Source organism: Rhinolophus ferrumequinum, chromosome 28 (genome assembly GCF_004115265.2).
Source record: "Rhinolophus ferrumequinum isolate MPI-CBG mRhiFer1 chromosome 28, mRhiFer1_v1.p, whole genome shotgun sequence".
Lineage (NCBI taxonomy): Eukaryota > Metazoa > Chordata > Mammalia > Chiroptera > Rhinolophidae > Rhinolophus > Rhinolophus ferrumequinum.
The window spans coordinates 3656107-3678940 of record NC_046311.1 but is presented as its reverse complement, the minus strand read 5'-3'; the positions used below and the strand labels follow the sequence as shown (position 1 = coordinate 3678940).

The 22834-nt window shown below is 37.7% G+C and overlaps 1 protein-coding gene across 2 annotated transcripts in view; it reads right to left on the bottom strand.

The window, feature by feature from the left end:
- BLM (BLM RecQ like helicase) overlaps positions 1 to 18559 on the bottom strand; it is a 63435-nt gene extending 44876 nt beyond the window's left edge. Inside the window, exons 1-6 of one of the 2 annotated variants that reach the window (XM_033100344.1) lie at positions 18479 to 18559; positions 9480 to 9581; positions 7664 to 8364; positions 6387 to 6549; positions 3511 to 3635; positions 68 to 200 (exon numbers count right to left, since the gene is read on the bottom strand). In XM_033100344.1, the coding sequence (XP_032956235.1) occupies positions 68 to 200; positions 3511 to 3635; positions 6387 to 6549; positions 7664 to 8364; positions 9480 to 9577 (1220 nt within the window). In that variant the 5' untranslated portion in view covers positions 9578 to 9581; positions 18479 to 18559. Of the gene's footprint in view, positions 1 to 67; positions 201 to 3510; positions 3636 to 6386; positions 6550 to 7663; positions 8365 to 9479; positions 9582 to 16826; positions 16850 to 18478 lie in introns of those variants that run through there. The other variant, XM_033100345.1, reaches the window with a different exon arrangement.
- Between the last annotated feature and the right edge of the window lie 4275 nt (positions 18560 to 22834).

Here is a 22834-nt window from a genome sequence, read left to right as displayed (position 1 = left end):
TATGTTTCCGACTGAGAGTGGTGGAAATGCAGTCAGATATGTTCCAGAAGGAGAAAAATGAAGTTACCTTATGTCCCGCTGCTGAAGCAGGTCGTTCCCACAATCCAAAGCTTTCAGTTCATCATCAGGAATAGTATCAACTAAGTTACAGATGTGCTCCATCACACGAATAAGCTGCTGCTGTACACTTATCTGTCCAGCTGTAAAGTAACCATGTTGTTAATATTTTTCCTTGAAAACAAAAGACAAGATTTTCGAAGTCATGCATGCAAAATCTGAAGTTCAAAAACATTATAAACAACCATATACTATCCTTATTATTTCCTCGTGAAATAATTTGAAATCAGATTGTCTCTATTTTATATCACGAGCTTGTAACTATGTTATCATTTAATTTCATGTTAATTCTTAATATTTTTCTTAGGGTAATCAAGGTCGCTGGAAGATAGAAAAGTTTTATCAATTTACTAGGATTTTCACTAACTTCAGGTGTAAATCTCATACCCCATGCCCACACAAAGTATATCGTAAAGGGCTGCATCGGCAAGACTTCCTCCTCCCCCGCCAGTGTTGTTCTGGTCTGCCTGGCACCCAGAATTCCTTTCAGTGGTAACAGCATAGCACCCAGACTTTCTTTTTGGAGACCAGTCCTATCCCACTGCCTCAGTGGGCATCTGACGTGAGGCAGCTCAATGAGAATCAGGTCTAGGAGTTTTTCAGCGGGCTGGAAAAGTGGGCTTCTCTTTTCAACAAGTTAGATGGGCTGCTGGTGGCCTTCTCTGCCACCACAAAGGGAAACACAGCTTGGAAATAAGACTTCATACAAGGGAAAGCAGAAAACCGCGATAGGAAAATAAAAAAGGATTGAGATGGAGAGAAGATGGAAGAAAGGAGAGTGTTCAGAAGGCAGGTATGAGAGAAATTCCTGATACCAATATTAGAGTATCTGAATCCAGCTCGCCCACCCCACATTTTTGTTGTTGTTGTTTAAATCATGTAACTAAGAAATAGAATGTCAAAGGAGGCAAGACTTTAGATAAAGGAAAGTAAAAAAAAATGGGTTAGGGAAGCAAGGAAGATGCCTATTCTACCCCTAGGGCCAACGGAAAGCGGGAGTAAAAAAGCAGTATAGGTGATCTGCAGAGGAAACAGTATTCTTGGGAAATAATCAGACAAATAAGGGGAAGAAAATGTCAGAAGAGAACGACGCTACTGGGAAATCGCTGATCAAGCAGTTAGGTGAAAGGTCTAAGGGGCAGGGAAGAGAGGAAGAGAGGCCAGATCAGGGTGTGTAGGGAGCGATGCAGGAACTAGCACCTGTGTGAGAATGAACTGGAAATAAAATGGGGACTTTTACTAGTGACTGATGTGAACAGGGACGTGAGGTATGAGATGGTAAAAGGAGAACTGCTGAATTCCTAATTTTCTTCTGTTTTCTCTGCAAAAAGAATGGGCATAGAAAGAGGATAATAAACAATGGTCTGAAGGGAATTAAAGCCAAGACAGGCTGAGAGAGAGATACAGCCATTGGTAAGGATCTCAAGTCTCCTTTCCAGACAGATTACACCTCAGAAAACAAAGGAAACCCACAAACAAGATTTCAATGATAGTTGAGACAGCTGGTGAATAGTAGAGTTGATGGAAGAGTGAAGACAGGCAAACGTTCTAATTTTCAAAAAAATTGTCAATTGATTGCCAAAAGCTCCAGGCTGGTGATCTTGGTGTTAATTCACGGCAAAATTCTAGAACATGTTATCAAATGGCTGCTTTGTGAGCTCTGAGGAGAGGAAACAATTACAGAGTTAGCACGAGTTCATAAAAATAAACCAGCCATTTTAATGTACTTCCTTCTTTGAAAGGATTACTAAACTGGGAGATAACAATAGCTACTATTTATTGAAGGCCTACAGTGTATTTTACTGGAATCTTGACAACTACTCAGCAAGGTGATACTATTCTCCGTTTTATAGAAGAAACCGAGGTCCAGAGAAGCTTGACTAATTTGCCATAGCCACATAGCCAGGAGTAGGAGGAGACAGATTTGTACCTCAGGTCTGCATCACTCTAGAGTCAATGTCCCATCCATTCACTGCAGACCTTGAACTTCTGAAGTCATATGACCAAGACTTTTGCTTACCCAGGGACAAGGGAAAGAAACGTGGTCTGAAAATAGATTTATAACTAGATGAACAAGAAGTGGTGACGAATGGACTGATGTCAGCTGAGAGGGAGGCCACAAATGACACTCTATAGGACTCTGTTCTTGTCCGTGTCCTAGCCGATCCTTTTAGTAGTGAAACTTAATGATGCAGAAACATAATAGTCCAGAGGCTACCAGTGTAAACTCAAGAGCCTCAAGACTGCTGGGTTCAAATCCTAGCTCTGCTGCTGTCTAATATTTTGACCATGTACCATTACTTTAATCTCCTGTATCTCAGTTTATTTGTAAAATGCAGACGACAGAAACTACTTTAAAGGGCCATTGTGAAGATTAAATGAGTTAATATTGCAAGGCACTTAATAAACAACAACAAAAAAAATCGAGCAAATAGAAACACAGAGACCACTACACATGCGTGTGTGCGCGCGCACACACACACACACACACACACTACATAAGTACACATTCATCAAACAAGGATAGAATGTTACAGAAATATGCAGAGAAGAAAAAGAGATCTTGAAAACTGATTTGATATAAATGAAAAATTCCATAAAAGAGTTAAAGATAATATGCAGGAAATCTCTCAGAAAGCAGAGAAGGAAGAGATGGAGAACAGAAAGATAATTAAATGGAAGCCTAATGTCCAAATAATAGAAGTTCCAGGAAGAGTGAAAGAGAAAAAAGAAAACAAAAAAAAGAAAATAAAAATACCAGAAAAATTTCCAAAATAGAAGGACACAAATTTCTAGACTTGAACAGCCTGTGGGAAGAAATAAATTAGGAGTAGGAAAGGAGACCACTGTTTTTCAAAGTCTTATAGCACTATTGGATTATTTATACTGGATATTTAATAGAAAAATGTAAAATGAATTAAGAAAAACTCCAACAAACAAAACAAGTATTAAACTTTAAGGCCCAAACCCACAGTCTATATGAGGAGAACAAAGAAGATGAAAGGTCTAGAAACAAGTACCTATTATATAAAGAAGAGTTAAAAGATCTAATACTATGTAGTCTTAGAAAAACAAAACACCACAACATTTGGGAGCTTTAGACTTACCTCACAAGGATTAAGTTATAGGAAGGTAAATTTTGGTTCAATATAATAAATAATTTTTTAACAAGTAGCGTTTTTAAAGTAGAGAATGAATTACCTTACGAGAATGAGTTTACAAGTTGTTCAAGCAAATGCTGGCTAATCAATGAATAAGGATGACTTGACATTAGAGCAAAAAAAACTATAAATTTGACATCGTAAACTATAGTCGTAGGTAAAAATACAATCTTACTTTCTTTTTAAAAGTACACAGTTAAAATATGTGGCATGAGTAAAATATGTTTTGTACCGTTGCAGTCTGCGCTGGTTTCTCGGTTAGACTGCTGAGTAAGCATTTTCTCAGGTTTTGACAAGTCCTCTGATGTACTGAGATCATCCTTCTTCCTGTCACAGGTGTCAAAGTCCTTCAACATACTACAAATTAAAAAAATATATAACCAATCAAAGTATAGACTAGATCAAATGCATAATTTTTCCTCTAATATTTCTCCACAACTGGTCAGATGATATATAACCGAAAAGAAAAACATGTTTTCATATCTGCTCTATTCTAAAACCTCTTTAGTTGGCCCTCAAAGTCCTTCATCTTGTGACCCAAGCGACCTTTTCAACTTTCTCTCCAATTCTGCCCTTTCAGTAATCTCAGGCTCCGATCACATTGCATCCCTTACATTCTTCACATGAGCCCTGTGTTGTTTACTTTAGAAATTCTGCCTCTGCTCTTCTCTCAGCTTGGAAAACCCACCATTTCAATCTCTTCTTGCCCAAACCACACTTGTTCTTTTAGGCCCAGCCCAAGTGTTACTTTTCTGATTTCTCCAGCAGGTTGTCAACATCTCTGTCTTCTGAGATTCTAAAGCATTTATCCAGACTACTTTTATACCAACGAGTATATTCATACAAAAATACAGAGGGTGCCAAAAAAATGTATACACATTTTAAGGAAAACTGTATTAAAATTGTTAATACTCAATATATACCGACCACAGAAGATGAACACAAGTCACGTTTGACTTCTGCAATTACCAGAGGTGCTCAGAGTGGTTCCCATCAGCGTCCAGACACGTCTGATTATGGCGAACTACTGCTTGAGCAACACTGACAAAAGTGTTCATTTGTATACATTTTTGCGGCACCCATGCTATAACACCTGTAGACATCATCGGTCTGACTGCATATAAAAAATACTTTAATAGTAACAAAATATATTAGTACTAATTGTTAAAGAAAATGTAGTATGGAAATCCAAAGAAAGATATCACTTTCTGGAACTTGAGAAGACGTTGCCAAGGGAGTATGATTGGAGGAAATCTTGAAAGATGGGTATGAGAAGTAACAGACTATGAAGAAGGGATAAAAAACACAAATCTATTCACTTGATATCCAGGAATCAACTGTACTTTTCTAAAGCAAGATTTTGGAATGCAATCTTCTACTAAATCAGCGATGAATAAGTATGTTTTATAAAATGATAATACATAAAGAAAGAGCCTTACATTTTCAGCATTGTTTTCTAGTTTGTTTCATTAGGCTCCTTGGAGCTTAGGATTATTGTAAGGGCATAACTGGAGATAAAGCTGAAAGGTAATTTTGGGCCTGAAGATAAGGCTTTTAAGCGCCAGCTAAAGAGGTTTAAGAACACAGAGAGATACAAAAACATGTTTCTATTTTCTATTACATATTACACTGACCATTACACTTCTGAAATTAATTCAGAAGTCACAATGAGCATTTTAAAATAAAAGATAAAATTTAATTTGTGAAAATTCCATTTGTTTTATAATACATATATATATATATATATATATATATATATATATATATACACATATATATACAAGATTGCAATGGAAAATACATAGAGAGAATCTACCTTGGAAATAAACATTTCAAGTGCTGAAGATCTAGGTAAAGTCATAGTATGACAACTCACATTTTATGCAACCATTAAGAGGAATAAAAATGAAGACTATAGAGCAATATGGAAAATGATTTAAAAATAATATTAAGAGAAAAGAAGCTGAATACAAAATTATTGTTGCATGTTGATTATAGCAATGCAAAAATCATACACATGTAGAGAAGGATCAAAAACAAACATGGATAAAGAAAACATTTGGTTTGTCCGAATTTTGAGACTACAAGTAAGTGTGCTGTTAAAGTGGTTACAGTGTTATTTGTGCAATACACACTTTTTAAATAAACAATGAAAAAAGCCAGGAAATAGCACTACACTGGATCTCCGGCCATTTGCCATTAAGTTTATCATCCTGGGCCATCCCATGCTGCTTTTCCTGGGCCTCAGCTGCTTCACCTGCTAAATGAGGATGATGATTTAGAATCTAGACTCTATATGAACTCTAGCTCAGTTGTTTACTTTGTACAATTCTGGCTGAATTTCTATTGGAAAGGAGAGGGAGAGAGGGGTGATGTTACAGTGTTTTAGTTTTGACATCAAATAGCAATCATGCTTCAACCTTTCCTTCCTCTTCAAACATCCCAACACACCTGTTAAAACACAAACCCAGAGAAACCGGGTTATGCACACAAACACCCTTTTCCTGCCTTCCTTCACTAATTAAGGTGATATCATACCTTAGAGATCTACTTCTCATCAAAATATTAGCTAATAGCGTAGTATATACTCTACCACTCAACTGGCCTGTGACTGCGATGGGGGGTGAGAATGGAGGTAACAGTGACTTAGGCTCTTGAGCTGTGTGGACTATGTATTCTTCCCATAACACTCCCAATTAACCACCATCATGTCACTAATTCACTAAAATTCAGTGAATGACAAATACAATGGCCAATTCTATCCTGCAGGATTAAAAAAAGGCAGGGGGGACACATCACTTACTAAGTCACTTTCCAAATAAGGAGTTAGCTTTGTGTCATTTCAGGCCCAGGAGTTTGAAAATATAGTATTTTTAGAAATATAGTCCCCACGTCAAAATCAACGACATAAAATATAGGGATTTTGGTAGTATTCGAAAGCTGGAACTAAAAACGTATCAATGCGGATTTTTTGAAGCTTTCATTTGGATATAAAATACATTTCAGAAGTATGAAATTTATATAGAAACGATATTATATAACTAACTTAAATTATTTCAGATATCCCAAAACAAACAATGATGCTTACTAATTAATTAGCTATCTTACCTCAAGCATTTCAAAGAGGAAGAAGAGGCAGAAGTCGTTCCTTCTTCTGGAGAAGGTGGAACAAAATCTATATCGTAATCATCTTCATCAAGCTCAACACATGGAAATTCCTCAACTGAACGTAATTCTGTTTCTTCCCAGCTTTTCTCCTTTTCACTATTATCTAAAGAATTGATAAACATAGGTTATTTTTAATAATTAACAAGACAGAAAGAACAGGGTATGAGCACTGAAAAGTGAGTCCTTCAGGCGAGTCATAAACAATAACACCACTCTGTGACCACTCTCCTTTCACGCATTAATGTTGACTTGTTTTTTCATAAATTATTAAGTCAACTGGAGTAAGTCCAATGAATACCAGATTGAGGCTGAAGATTTGCTTCTGGATTTTCATGGTTGTCTCCAGTTATATAGTACGAAGCCCATGCTCAGTATCAGCACTTTTGTTGTTCTATTTTTTACTCATATTTAAAATGCAACAAATAAGTTTGTTCATTGTACAACTGTTGTCTGTACAGATAAACTATTTCTACTTTGCCACAAAGGCTTCCTAGTGATTGACTCTACTAGATTCAGTGTCTCTCTCCTGACTATGAGGAGGAACACAATGCCAAATTTTTGCTCTCTGGTTTAACTTTTACCGAATTATCTCTTCATAAATAGTAACACATTTGATTAGACTATACTATTGGTTATTATCAATCACTTTTCAGTCCTCTCTCACCCTAAAGTAACCTTCATGGGATTCAGGTGTTTTAAAATTTTAGTCTCATATTTACAACTATTTCATAAAGTAGGTACTTCACGTATGGCTAATCTCAAGCTATAAATAACTATGAGACCTAAATAGCAAATAATTTGAATGCGATTTCTAATACTTTAACAGCATGCTTACATCATGTTATACAACAATACTACATGACAGCAAGCCATAAAGGAATTGATAGAGAGGCTTAGTTTAGTTTCACTTCCTAATTCTATCACAAACCAGCCAGAAGACTATTAATAAGCCATTTTAATCTCGATGGACCTTATTTTCTTCATATGTATAATTACAGAGCTGTCCTTGATGTTAATACAAAAATTATGTTAGCAGAATAAAATTTTTATCAGTATGTTCTGCCTCGAGAATGGGGCCAACAGACTGCTCAATAAGCACCTCTATAAATCCTAAGGACAAAAAGCTTTATCATATTTGCCACTGTTCCCAATCCCTAGCTTTGAATGAACGAATACAATCAACATATTGAAATGAAGGTAAAATAACAATTTTTCACCTCTTTCCTCTCCCAAATGAGTTTTTACAGAGAGACTATCCTGAGTATCTTTGTTTATAAGCTCTTTGGAATCGGGGCCGTCATCAATGCAAATCACATCGCTACTTAACCACTCAGAGTCGTCCTTCGGTTCCTTAGTTAAACATGCTTGCTTGCCTTCAGAGGAGGAAGGAGTCAAATCAGCCTTTACTGTGTTTGCTTTACGAAGCTGTGCTTTAAAAAAGTTTCTCTTCGACTTTTCCGATTTCTGAGCAGTGCTTACTCGTACGAAGTGATTGGTGAGTGGCGTCACAAATGCTTTTGAACTTCCAGAAGTCTCAAAGTCATCCATGTCATCCACATCGTTGATGGTAATAAAAGAATCCGAGGAAGAACTAAATTCTAATTTCTTGAAAGTAGAATCACGGCATTCCTTTATAATTGGTGTGTTCTGGGTAGGAGGTAAAACTTCTTGCGGAACCTGCACCAAATCGGGCAATAATGGTTTTGAACGAACTCTCTTGGTTTGCTGTCCTGCTGTAGCATTTTTAACGTCACTGATGCTTGTCTTCTGATCTGTGCTTTGGGATAAAGTTTCACTGAAGGAAAAAACCTCAGTAACATTAACATCTTTATCACTTAACACAGGTGTTTTTGCAACTGACACACTAGTCACTGATACATCGCTGGCTGAAGATATTTTCTTTTTAAAAGTGAAACCTCTGAAAAATAATCGAAAACCTGAATTAGATAAATTTTAAGAAACCCACCAACTCTATAAAACTTTTTAATAATTTAAATAACTTATCTTCATTGTATCATAAACGAGCAAAGACTCTATCTCCCTCTCTGACTTTAAAATTTATAAGGTAACTTAAATTATACTTGGTGTGCTCTGATCCTTCCTATTTAGGGGCTGATTATTCAGTTTTGAGAGTATCCAGGATACTTTATTTCTCAGGCTGGTAGTCCTTAAATTTAATTAATAGCATCTCCAAAGGGAGAGGACATCATAAGTAAAAAAGAAAAGAGACTCAAATGCGGCCACTTGTTGCTACTCTGACAAAAGTTTTATGGGGAAAAGAGTTAAAAACTGCTAGCTACGCTGAGATCTGAAGGACAAGTAAAAGAATTTTGTACATATCTGGTCTGAGTGACATGAAGGTCTATGGTGACTTTAAAAATCAAGCACCCAGGGGTGGCCGGTTAGCTCAGCTGGTTAGAGCCCGGTGCTCTTAACAACAAGGTTGCTGGTTCGATCCCCACATGAGCCACTGTGAGCTGCACCCTCCACAACTAGATTGAAACAACTACTTGACTTGGGGCTGATGGGTCCTGGAAAAACACACTTAAAATAAATAAAAGTTTAAAAAAAAAAAAAATTAAGTACCCAGAATATTGTCTAGAATCTGGTAAGGACACAATAAAGAATACAAATTATCATTAGATATTAGGCTTTTGGAGTAAAGCTTGGAGGGAAGAGCAGAACCAGAGAGCTATAGTTTTCCTTATAAACTATTTTTGGAAAGGGCATAAAATTACATTAAAATATTAAAAATACCTATTTGCCCAAATTTGCTAGAAGATTCGTTATTCATTCATTCAACAAACATTTCCATAGTCTGATGTGCCAGGAACTGTACAAAAGCACTGAACAATTTATTACCTGGTGCCGCTAACGTATGTTCTCCTGTTAATTTGCAAACTGGGAAAATCATTGACCTCTCAGCTTTATTTGCTCATCTGTACAATGAAAGGGTTGGGAGGACAGATATCTATCTCATTTGTATGATACTGTGTTAGTGCTGTGTGACAACAAACCAACCAAAATACTTACGAAGATTTTGGTTTTGAAAGACTTAATTTATTATTAACTTTTCTGGCTGAATGACGTTCCAGTTGCTCCTGTAGATTATTTTGAGGAAGAGCAGCCATGATCCTACAAAGTGAGGGAAAAAACTATTAGTGGAGTTACGTACTTTGCATTAACCACAGTATTTTCTTTTGGTGGGGAGAAGGGGGGACACGGTTCCAACCGTGCCCAAAGTAACGAGGCTTTTTTTTTTTGGTCAATAAATTGTTTTGACATTTACAACTGGTGACATTTGAAATATATAATCTTTAACTGAAGTCTCACTTGAATAGCAAAATGACCTGGTTTTCCCCCAATGCTAAAATAAGCACAAAAGACAGTAGGGAAGGGATTATTAGGAAAAGGGCTTGCAAACAAACGGGACCTGGCCTGGGCCTGAAGAATAAATAGAAACTGGACAGGGAGTGAAGTGGGAGAAAATGATCAAAGCTTACTGAAAACCCAAAATCAAATGAATAACTGAATTCTCTGCCCAAGGGGACAATCGGGAAAAGAAGGAAGAGCATCACCAATGAGAGCAATGGTTCACCAGCAAGATACGGGGCTTCATAATGATCTGGTTTCAACCTGAAAGAATACTTTTACCAAGCGTATTTACCCCTATGGAACAAACTGTGATACTGCTGAACAACTGCTGGGATAACGAACAGCTCAAGCCACCTTAAAGTTACTGGGGTAAAGGAAGATGAAATAGCCAAAAATCGATGGATAGTAGAACAGTCTCATTTTAGCTACTAGTTCTAACCCCTTTCCCATTCTATCTTTCACAGAGATCTACTTTTATAATATATCTTAGGAGGAAGGGTTAACAACATTAGGTATTTGTAGAAATATGAAGTTTTACATAAATCTATTCCACTCACTACTAACTATTAAAATCACCTATGCTTATCAGCTCTTTAGATAATAGTGAAAAGAAGAAAAACTTGGAAGAAACCGAATTATATTCAATTGCGAAAGCTCCATATGTTGAACTTGATGATGATTACAATATAGATTTTATTTTGTTCCACCTTCTCCAGAAGAAGGAATTATTTCTGTCTTTTCCTCCTCTTTAAAATGCTTTAGGTAAAACAACTAATTAATAAACACTGAATAATTCACATTAACATGTGGATTATGTCTTAATAAACTTACCAAAATTAACATTAAAAAGTAGACAGAAGGGTATAATGAGCTCCTACATACCTACCACCGGGAGTCAACAATTATAACTCATCCAATATTGTTTCATCTACACACATCTTAAGGTCCTCACTTTGTCATTCTGGAATATGCCAAATGGTGATATTTTAATTCTGTCTTTCCTTTTTCATTGATTAGTTGAAATATTTTTGTCAAGAGAAACCTCCTCTGATCTACTTTTTTGTTTCCCAATAGAACAGTTCACATAGGAAAGACAGGATTAATGTGAAATTCTCTCCCTTCATTCTCTAACAACCTCCAGTGGTGGTCAATTTTTTTTAGTATCATTATAAACTCACGGATAAAACATATTAGGTATGTTTCACTCCAATACAGCTATCATCCTTACTGATTCTCAAATTATTTCTTGTTTGGCCAGTGGAAGCCTTTTCAGGTTGGTTCTTCAGTACTTTTGACATAATCTTAGTAGTCTTTGAATTTCCTTATTATTTGGAATGAAAAGATATCCCAGGCTTATCTTGTGCATTTTTTGCCCCAGACTTAGAATCAGCCATTTCCCCTCAGGAGCCTGATTTTTTTTTTTAATTGAAGAATATTTTAAGACCACAATCCCTTTATGTCCAAAGGCACCTCCCATTTTGGAGGTTTTAGGGGGTGATTACTGAAAAAACACAGCTAAGCTCTGTGAGCCCTACCAGGTTACTGTTCAAAGGGGAGGAGCTACCTCCCCTGGGGCAAGAGGTGAGCCTGAGGTACGAGCCAATCATAATTTTAGGAACCTCAACTGTGCACTAGAGGCAAGCAATTCCCTTTCTTCTCTAGTCAAATTAAACACCTAGCAAACACAATTTCTAGACAAAGGGAGACTTTTACCTGGGATTTCATAAATGTTATCTACTCTATTCCTTTATCGTCATGTATCATTTATCTTCTGTGTGTGGCTTACTTAAGAAAAATAGAGTTATCAAAATCTGTAATCCCATTATTTCCCATAATAAATGGAAATTTATTAATTATTGGGTATCAAGTGGTCTCCAGGTCCATTTTTCCGAGGATCTTTCATATTGCTGTTTTTATCACAGAGGTTTTAATTATCTCTCTTTTTAAGAAATGTATTTAAAGTAATGCTCCGTCTTTTAGACTTCTATTATCTTTCAATTATGTTTAATAGGTAAAATTAAAGAAAACAATGGATAAGAGATATAAAAGGACCTACGCATTATATCAAAGTAGAATTCAAACTAATGGGAATAAATAAAAAAAGTCACTGTAGAATGATAAAAAGCACAAACTACATTTAATTTACATAACCCAAACAACAGAGCAAGAAAATGCATAAAGCTAAAACTATTAAAAATGCAAGGAGAAATAACACAAAGAAGCAGAATTGTTAAGATCAGTACCACTTTACTATAAAAAGAAAAGACCTACACAAATGATAAATGTACTAAGAACCCAGGTTCTTCGATCAATTCTGCCACAAATTCACTATGTGGCTTTGAGGAATTCATTGACTCTCTCTAGTGTCCTCATTTCTAAAATAAGAAGGTTGGGTTAGAGAATTTCTATGTTTCCTTCTAAAATTAGCCTGCTATGATTCCGGAACTAATAGGTATTTGGCAGGGATAAAATAAGATTACCAAATACAGTCTCTTTAAAAAATGTTGATGAGAAATCAAAAAACTGTCTTAAAGAAAACTATAATTTTTCTGGTAAGATACAAAAAAGTAGAGATTTTACACCATTTCAAACTAGAGACACAAGTTAATAAAAAACAAATTTGTAAGAAAAATATAAACAAAATTTAGAAAGCTTAAAATATGGTCAATAAAACAAATGGAGCAAAGAAAATAATCCCAACATTATAAAATGATATTATTTTTAAAGAGTGATAATTAAACACTACACATTGAACTGTTAGTGGCAGTGGTTCTTAGCATTTTGGGTTAGGTTCTGATAACAATCTGATGAAAGAGACGGACCCTCTGTGCAGAAAAATGAACACAATTGTGTAATCAGTTTCAAGGGGTTCTGAGTCCCACCAGGAATCCACAACCTTTGGTAAGAGTCTGCTTTATTTGAATATGATCAAAGGAGAAGAAAGCAATGAACTAATTACATATATGTTAAGATCTTAGAAAAAGCACAGAATAACAATTCAAAGAAAAAAATTTTAATGGCAGGAAAGCCAATAAAGAAAAATTAAGGGAACTGATAATATCAAGAGGTCATTTTTGGAAAGGATAGTAGACAATAGTAAAACATAATATTAAAGGAAAAAGTAAAATATAAAGAAAAAAAATAGAACATAAGAGAAAAATACATAAAAACATTACATGTGATAGCTGATTTAAAAATTTAAATCAAAGATTTTTTGACAAAAATATAAATTATCAATACTGATACAAGAAACAAACAGAAAACCAAGATGAACAGTTTTTTAAAAAAGCACCCAAATTCATTCTATGAAACAAGTATGGTTCTGATCCTAAAACACCATAAAAACAAAAAAAGAAACTGAAGTTCATGTTCATCAACCTCAAATGGGCCCACAACACTGTCCTCAAAAACTACATTTCTGTGGTCAATTTATGCTCCTCTTATACAATCACCTGCTCAAAATTGTTACTGCTCTTTCAGTGTATGACTTCCTTCTTTCTTTACAGAGAAAGCAGAAACTACCATAAGAACTCCCCCATTTTTTGCTGCCAAACATACATGCTCCCTATTTATGTGGACCCAGCCCTAACCACTTTGACAAGGTCCAGTTCTCCACGTGAAACTTTAGATCCCTACATATCCTCCATCTTCTCAAAAGCCTTACTCTATTACTAATATTTCTTTCTTGTATAATCAACAGTCCCTCCTTATCAACTAGCTTCCCTTTAGTTTTCAAACATGTGAGAGCCTCTCCCTTTGGGGGGGAAAAAACCCCAAAGCATGACATTTACATTACTTATAGGTACTGTTGTCTCTTCCACCCTGCAGAGCCAAATTTCTTATCTTCACCCTCCATTCTGCCACACTGGCACACAAATCTGTCTTCTACCCTGATCGCAATGCTAAAACCTTTAAGAGGGTTACTAATGATCCCCATGTTACTTAATCCAGTAGCCTTTTTCAATCCTTCTCTTTCTTGACCTCTTTAGTATATCACACGGTTGACTACATGCGCCTTCTTCAAACACAAGGCTTCTTTCAGATCCTCTTGACAGTTTGTTTCTACTCATCCTTCATATGTCAATCTAACCATTACTTTCTTAAGAAAAACTCCATCTGTAGGTAGTCACAAAAGAGTGGTTAAGAGCATGGGGCTCTGAGCCAAAGTACATGGGTTTGTATCTTGGCTCTGCCGCTCATTAGCTAAGTGCCCTTGGACGTTAACAATTAACCTCTTTGTACCTCAGTTTCCTCATCTATACAATGCCTACCCACCTCTTATGCTTGGTATGTGAATTTGAATGAAATAATATTTGTGAATTGCTCAGAATAGTATCTGTCACATAGTAGGTAATGTATGTATTTGATAAAGAAAAATTTCCCTATAATACAGCCTTATAATAACAAATATCTGTCAATTGCAGTTCTTACCATAGTTGCAATTCAACATTCACTTTCGTAATTATTTGATTGGTATTTCTTTTACTAGATTGTAAGCACAATGCGAAATGAGCCATTATGGGTTTTATAACCCATAGCATCTCTAAGCACCTAGCACTTAACATTTATTAAGTGAAAGAATAAAAAACAATGTTAAAGAATATAGAAAGGATGTCTCCAAAGGATTACAATTGTGATCAACCATGGCTTACCCCAGAAACGTAAAGCTGATTTAACTTTAAGTGAAACCACTAACACGACATATTATCTTAACAGTTTAAGTAACAAAAATCAATATGATGAGATCAATAAATTTTAAAAATACATTTCTATTGGGGTAAAACTTACAAGCTGTAAAGTACAATGATCTTAAGTGCATGGCTCGGTTTTACCTACCGATACTCTGTGTAAACAATATTCAAATCAAGGTATGGAACATTTCTAGCACCTCAGTATGCTTTCTTGTACCCTTTCCCAGTTAATACACCCCAGATGTAATACACCCCAGATGTAACCACCAGATGTAATCACTATCTGACTTTATCACCACAGATTAGTTTTGTTTATTCTTGAACTTCTTGATTTGTATATATGGAATCACACAGTATGTATAATCAGTACATTTTTGAAAAGGCATTTGATAAAATTCAAACCATTTCTAATAGGTGCATTAAAACACAGAATTACCAGTATTTAAAATCAAGACCCAATATAATATTTTATATTTTACAATAGGGTGAATCCATTAAAAATATGGGCAAAAACAAGGCTGTTCTTTTATTTTCACTCTCATACTGAACGTTCTTGCCAGTGCAAAAATATTCAAAAAGGAAAATACTAGAAAAGAAGAAATGTGAATATCATTATATGTAGACAATTTGATTATATACCAACAGGATCCAAAGAAAATCAGTCAACAATAGATAATTAAAACTTCAGTGAAGTATTTAAATAAAAGTATAAATTCACAAAAGTCAAACGCCTTCTCATGTGGTAATAATAACTAACTAGAAAATACAATTTTAAAAAGGCATTCAATTAACAATAGCAATGAAAAATATTAAACAACTACCAATTAACCTAACAAAGACATACATCTTCCCAATATAAAGAAAATGACCAAATATTACTGGGAGAAATAAAAAAAAGATTTGAATAGAGAAATAGTTCATGTTCTTAAATGGAAGATTTAAATATTATAAAGACAACAGTTCTTCGTAAATTAATTTATGAGTTTAACAAAATTCCAGTTGGAATACCACAAGAATATTTTACAAAACTCAACAAAAATGCTCCTTAAATTCATTTGACTAAAGCACAAGAACACTAAATAACACTGCAGTGGCAATTAGCATTACAAGTATTATAATCATATTAAATATAACAATAATTTAAATGGTATGGTACTCATCTTTAAAAATGAAAAACTTAGTCTCCAAAACATGTTTAACCTGTAAGTACAGAAAAAAACAAAGTAGGGAAAAGAATCAATATTTAACAAATGTTCCTGGGATAATCAATAAGCCATATACTCTAGATCAGGAAGTGGCAAACTATGACTCATGGGCCAAATCATGGGCCAAATGTGGCCAGCAGCCTGTTTTCATAAATCAAGTTTTACTAAAACACAACCGTACCCATTTGTTTACATATTACCTGTGGCTGCTTTAGTACCATAGTTAGTTATAACAGAGAATGTGTGGTCTGTAAAGCCTAAAATATTTACTATCTGGCCCTTCACAGAAAAGGTTTGTTGACAGTTGCTGTAGATTATTGCTGGATAAAATAAGAAAGTATTAAGTACATCAAATCTCAGACTGGCTTAAAAAATTATCAGGCCAAAATCGAAATCAAAGTGGGAACCCAGAAAGGTAAGAGAACACTGAGGTTGCTTTTCTCCTGAAGGTAGCTGTCTAATCCTGAGAATTTGAACATCAGTTTTTAAAGCCTTGGAGGAAAAGATGTTCTGAATCAAGTTAGGGTCCACCCAAGGTGGGAAGTATTCTCCCCTATGAAATCAGCACCCCAAAGGGCTATGTCATTTGGGAAAAGGTAAATCAAAATTTAAACCTATTTTGTTCCCCAGTGTTTGTCTATAAGTAAAGTTACCAATTGCTGAGGGGTGGAGTGGGACAGGCCCTTAAACCACAAGCTCAAGAATCTTTTCAACCCAATTTTTATACCTGCAAAATTAAAAAAACTCAATTCACAAATTTAGATTAAAGTGATTCCAATTCCGAGACACCTGCAGAAGCACATGAAAAACATCTCTGGAGGAATACACCTTTATCTTAGGCCTTAAATAATTCCCACAAATCATTTTTCAAGACAGTGTGTACAAAACACAGACAAAAATAGCCAAGCACACAAGAAATCAAGAATGAGAACTAGTTCTAATAGAAGTAAACAGTATCAGGCATAACAGTATAAAGCAATTAAACTTATTATGTTTAGAAAAACAAAAGTCAAGCTTGAAACAAGTAGAACTTTCCAATCAGGGTGCGGGTTGTAAAGAAGGGTAATCTATGCACTATTTGTGCAATAGACTTGTGCAATGATTTGTACCTGGCAATGGAGACCTACACGGGCTTTCAGCATTGGTTCCCAAAAGTATTTTGCAATTACTTTGGACCTCTTTGCTCTATCCTTTCTTCCCTTAAGAGAAACATATTTTAAAAATACAAAGAATATGCATGCACTAAAATAAATATGTTTAATATATTTAATGTCAACATTATATTTAATATATACATTTATTTTACGTTACGTTGCTTTTAATGTTAACTATCTCCAACATACAGAAAATAGAATACCTATGTACCCACCAACCAAATTTAAGAAGTTCTGTCCTGTTTCTCTTTTCAAGAATAAAAATTTCAAATATATTTAAAATCCCACTCATTCCCCTTACCTTTCCCTCCCTTCTCGTACATCATATCGACTATTCTAAAGTAGATGTGTGTAATTTCCATGCATATTGTTCTTTTACGACACATCTAACACTATGGTCTTTCCCAATTTTTTAACTCTGGGTTTCTTCATCAGTAAAATGAAGGCCACAGCTACCTCTGCAGAAATTTCTCCTCCCAGTTGACTATTCGCTACTTTGACAGCTGCCCAACTAACAAAAGGTAGGTTCAATTAACTTCTAGTTACTATTCCCGACACAGAATACCCTGCCTCCTCCTTATCAATTTCTGATCTCACTCAGTCTCTCCCATGACTGCTCTAGTCTTGACACAGGCACAGGAGTGCCATGTACATTGGTGGCACCAGGAACTGTCAGGCCTTTGCTCCATCTCAGGAGTTTAGGTGGCTCAAGTTATGAGTAACCTAAAGGCAGGTGAGGGGTATGGGGGAAAGCCTGATGTTTAGGAAGATGGTTTGAAGGCAGCTCTTAATTCAAATCCTGCCTCTAGCACTTAATCACCAAAAGCCCTTCCAGCACCGACAAGCTCTTTGTGCTTCAGATTCTCCGTGTCTAAAACGAGGACAACTGGACCTACTTCTTTGGGTAACAATAGAGCCCTTACTACGTACCAACCAAGTACACTTGGAAGCATTTATTGCATATACTAAGTCGTTTCATCCTGACAAAACGCCCGGGATGGAGAACAGGTCATTTCCCCCACCTGACAGAAAGAAACCAAGGCACTGAATTGAAATGACCGCGGAGTGACAGAGCTGAAACGTAAAGAACGGGGACGCCAGCGCGGGCATCTGCCGCAGTCTGTGTCCCTCGCTACTTCCCTTTGCGGGGTTATTGGGAAGTTACAATGTAAGACGACGGGTGCCAAGCACGGAGCCCACAGGAGCCCGCCTCGTGACTGTGCAAGACCATAGAACAGTGCAGTTTTGGTCCCTCCCCAGGAGGGACAGCGGGGCAGGGGCGGCGGCCTGGGTTGGGCCTAGCCGGTTTCTACTGAGCCAGGAACCACGGCAGGTACTGGACACCTGAACGAGAACACAAGGGGCGCTAGGCCGGCTCGGCCCCAACGCCCTGGGCGACCCTGCCTGGCACAGCTCGCCTCCGCCCCGGGCCTGTTTGCCTCAGGGAACGTCTTGCTTTCACCCAGGCTGCCCGTCAGACGACAGAACTCAGTGGGCCGAACTGGGGCGAGTAACGGGGGAGTCGGCGAGGCTTTCCTGTCTGGCCGGGCCTGAGAGCCGAGCTGGGCCCGGGGCAGGCCGAGCCTAAGTTCTCGCGCCGCACTCACCTCTCCCTCAGGCTCCCAGCCGGCGGAACGAGAGTCCAAACTCCCCGCGCCGCCTCTTCAGCACGCTCGCTGCGCGCCAGCTCACTTCGCGCCAGAAGTCGGCAGATTCCGATTGGCTGCGTCCTGAAGACGCTGACCAATACCGTGGCCCCGTGGCACCTGTCCCCGCCCCCGTGGGCTGCCGGGGCGGGGTCGCCATGCTCGCAGAGGGACACGTGTTCCCAAAGCCCAATGAGAGCCCAGAATGGGAGGTCAGATGACTGTGGTTAAACTCCCCGCGCTTCCGGTGCTAGCTGGGGCTCTCTTGTGTTTCCTAGTATCAGGTGAAGGCTTTTTGTATAAAAGCGGCATGGGAACCCGGACTGTGTTGGGATTGAAAACCCCGAGGTTTGAGGGGAGCCTGAGAATTGCCGGTCCCTACAGGCTAGGCCCAAGGCTCTGCGCCAGCGGCTCGATGGCTCTGAGCGTCTGTTGTTGAGGCTTCGACCGTCTCTGCCCAGCCGCTTAGTTAATGCTGGCCTCTGTCCTCACCGTACTCCTGCACTCCAGCAACAGTAAGTTGTCATTGACGGGGAAAAGGGTCGCAAACTCAGATGCCTCCAGGAACATGTACATTACCTGAGAAGCCATGCTACGGTTCCAGCTGATGGTGGCCACGCGGGAATGTGGCCCTGTGGCCAGATCTTCCTTTATTTTTCCTTTGATTCCTTCCTTCATTTATTTCTCTTTTAAGAAAAACTGAAAGGCTGAGTGTTTTTATATGTGAAGTCTGCCAATTTTTAAATGTTAGAAGAAAACAACACGTTGTTACTCTTTAAAAAAAAGCAGAGTAAGTTAAGCATATGTTTAATAGCAAAATGGCCAACTAGGAAGCAGGATAGAGACAAAGTACACGTTATGAATAAACTACCAAAAGAATAAAACTGCTAACACTTACACTCAAAGGATGCCACCCAGAACGTTCGGTAGGATCCTCTCAGAACTCAGTGACGGGTGACACTCAGCTGAAACTGCCTGCTCCACACACTGCCTAAACCCTCCTTTGGCTTTTTCCTTCACTGTCTTTCAATTTTGTGCTGTCTAGTGCCAGGCATCCTGCTAGGCCCTGGAGAACTTCCTCCTGGAGCAGTTAGACATCTGTGAAGGAGGCAGACACTTGTACTGATAATGGCAACATAAGCCATAAGAAAGCGGAGGGATGTTACAGGAGCATAGGGGGAGAGGGGGGACACGTGGGCAGATCTGCAGGGTTGGGTAAGGCTTTCAGGTGTCCTCACTCCTGAGAGATGAGGAAGAGGTATGTCTCAGGGACATATATTGCCACCAGACCCAAAAGGACTAAAAGATGCACTTACAGGCCCATAATGAGTGTGTCAAGTGAGCCTCCATGAGAAGAATGTCATCAATGGAATATCATACCTGTGCTCCTGGAGAAAGGTGGACACAGTGAAGCTCTTGTCGGCAATGATTGTATGTGATGGCCAAGCTATTGAGGTACCCCAGGCCTGGAAAAGTAGTCTTGTATCCCTTCACAGGGAAAGGCAAACTGCAGCTGAGAGGCTGTTGAGATAGTCACTCAGCAGGACACATTAGCCACATTTGTAAGAGCAAAATATTTACTGGTTATTGATTGGATAGAGTAAGTAATTTTTATAATATTGGGTATGGGGCTCTAATGAGTGGCACCAGGGCATTAATGTTGTAGTAATCCACCGTGGGGCTCCCGTTACGGACTGAATGTGTCCCCCCAAAATTTATGTGTTGAAGTCCCAACTGCCAATGTGACTGTATTTGGAGATACTTTTATGAAGATAACTAAGGTTAAATGAGGCTGTATGGGTTGGCCCCTAATTTGATGCAGCTGATGGCATTACGAGGAAGAGAGAGAGGTCTCTTTCTCTGTGCCACCAGAGTGACGGTCATGTGCGGACCCAGCAAGGACGCTGCTGTCTACAGGCCAGGAAGAGAGGCCTGACCAGAAACGGAATCAGCCAGAACCTTGATCTTGGGCTTTCCAGCCTCCAGAACTGTGAAAATAAATGTTTGTTGATTAAGTCACCCAGTCTGTGGTATTTTGTTATGACAAACCAGGCTAACTAATACAGCATCCTTTGTTTTTTTTTCCAGGTTTAAAAACAGACAAAATTGGGCTGTCAAGTGGAGAAGCAGTGGGGCTAATCATCCCTTTATGAATAGGTTTTATATAATAAGTTTTAATCCTTGAAGGCATTATTTTAACTTACATTGGGCCATATTGACTATTTAACTGAGGATAAGAGGTTCCTTGGGTCCCATTGTATCAAGCCAACTTGTAAGTGCCAAAGATTTAATTTTAATTTATTACCCACTGTGTCAGAGTGTGTATGCCCAATATGGGTATGTTTAGGGCTCTGGGTATTATAATTATGGGAAATTTAGGCAGGGCTATAAAGTGAGACATTCCTATTTTTTTCTCTATTTTAAATTTCTCTATTTAAATTTTGTGCCTAAGATTAAAGAGGCACGATGTTTACATTTAGTGGAAACCCTAGGTATAACTATACCTTGAGCCCCGGTATTGGTTAAGTCCATAAAGTTTTGTCAATTAGTGCAGTTTAGCAAATGCTAGAGTTAATTTAGAACCTGGGTTGCAGACACACAAAAGCCAGTCAGCACCCTTTTTATCTTTTTGTTATATAAATTCTTTTAGTATATAAATCTTTGTATATAAATTTGGAATTTCCAATTGGGTCAAATTAAGGACCTTCATTTTAATTTAGTTAGCTGTCATATATACATATATAATGTATTTATTATATATTTGTTAAAATATTATATAGACTTAGTTTACTTAGTTACCTTTTATTTTCTCCCCCTGTATTAGGTTTCTTTTTTCTTTATTTCCCTGACCCACCCTTTTGTCTCCTGATTGTGTGATGCCCAGGTTACTGCAGTGTTGTCAGCCATGCTATGGACTTTTCAGTTACATGAGCTGATAAATTCCCTTTCATACTTAAAAAAAAAAAAATGCAAGATACAAAATAGTAGACATAGCATACTACTGTTTGTGTAGAAAATAGTGTTTATGTGTATCTACTTAAATTTTATATGCATTTACACTTTCTGATAAGTGAGAAACTAAACCATGGGTACAGGTTGGGGGGTGGGAACTGGGTAGATGGAGAAGGAGTCATAGAAAGACTTTCCTGTATATCCTTTTATATCTTTTGACATTTGCACATTTGAGAATGTTACCTATTCATAGTATAAATACAGAATTTTAAAAATACAAAAAAACTAGAGGTTGGAGTGGTATTTTATAAGCCTTAGGAAAAACAAGTCCTATTCTGTCAAATATACTGAATTTTCAAAGTATTGTATGTGCTAGTAAGATAAGTATATTTACACTCCTAACCACTCAGGAGCAAAGTAAACAAAGAACACTGGAGACCAAGAAGATGCGAAAGATCTTAATTAAATTCAAAGTTATGCACAGTCTGTCTTTTGTTATGTTTGCTAAGAGGATAGCAGAATCTTTCTGAGATACTAGTGATAACTACAAAGTTCTTCCTAGAATATTCAAAGTTACGCACAAGGAACCCCTGCTTCTGAGTAGGATGTAGTAGGTATCAGTGGGTCATCATTCCTGCTGAAACAATTGGAAAAAAGGATAAATTACAAAAATTGTATTTTAAAGATACCGGAGAGCAGTGGAAGCAGAGAAGGAAGAGCCCATTCTAGGTGAGTTGAGATTGTTGGTCATTTCCCCCCGTCATTTGTGAAGTCTGGGCACAGGCTAAAGATTGGGTTTGGTCTACACTGAACTGTGGAGGCCACTCAGACTATCGTTACAGACTACAACCTAGATAGGAGGCTCTTTTTTTCCCGTGGGCTGTTTGCTGAGTGCTGGGGTAGCCTGGTGGGGAGGTAGACAAGGGAGGGCCTGGCTGGGGGCCTGAGCTGGAAAGGCAGAATAAGATCTGCAGGCTCCTTTGTTTGGAAAAGAGTGTCCCCCTGGAGGGAAGGGCCTGCAACAAACGCAAGACGGGTCTCACTCAATTAAAAACAGAGGCAGACTTAGTCTAACTTAAGCTGCAACTCACCCCAACTCAGCTCAATTCCTGATTGGGTTGAGGCATCATCCCTTTAAGCTATACTGTCTTAACAGGATAGGTAAACCCTCTGGTGGAAATATGTTTAACTTTTTTATACACAATATTTGGCATATAATAAAAAATTACAAGTCATGGAAAAAGCAGGTGTGGTAGACTGAATAACGGCCTCCCAAACATGTGTGTCCTATTCCTGAAACCTGTGAATGTAGGGATTTTGCAGATGTGATTCAGGACTTTGAAATGGAGATCCAGGTGGGTCCGG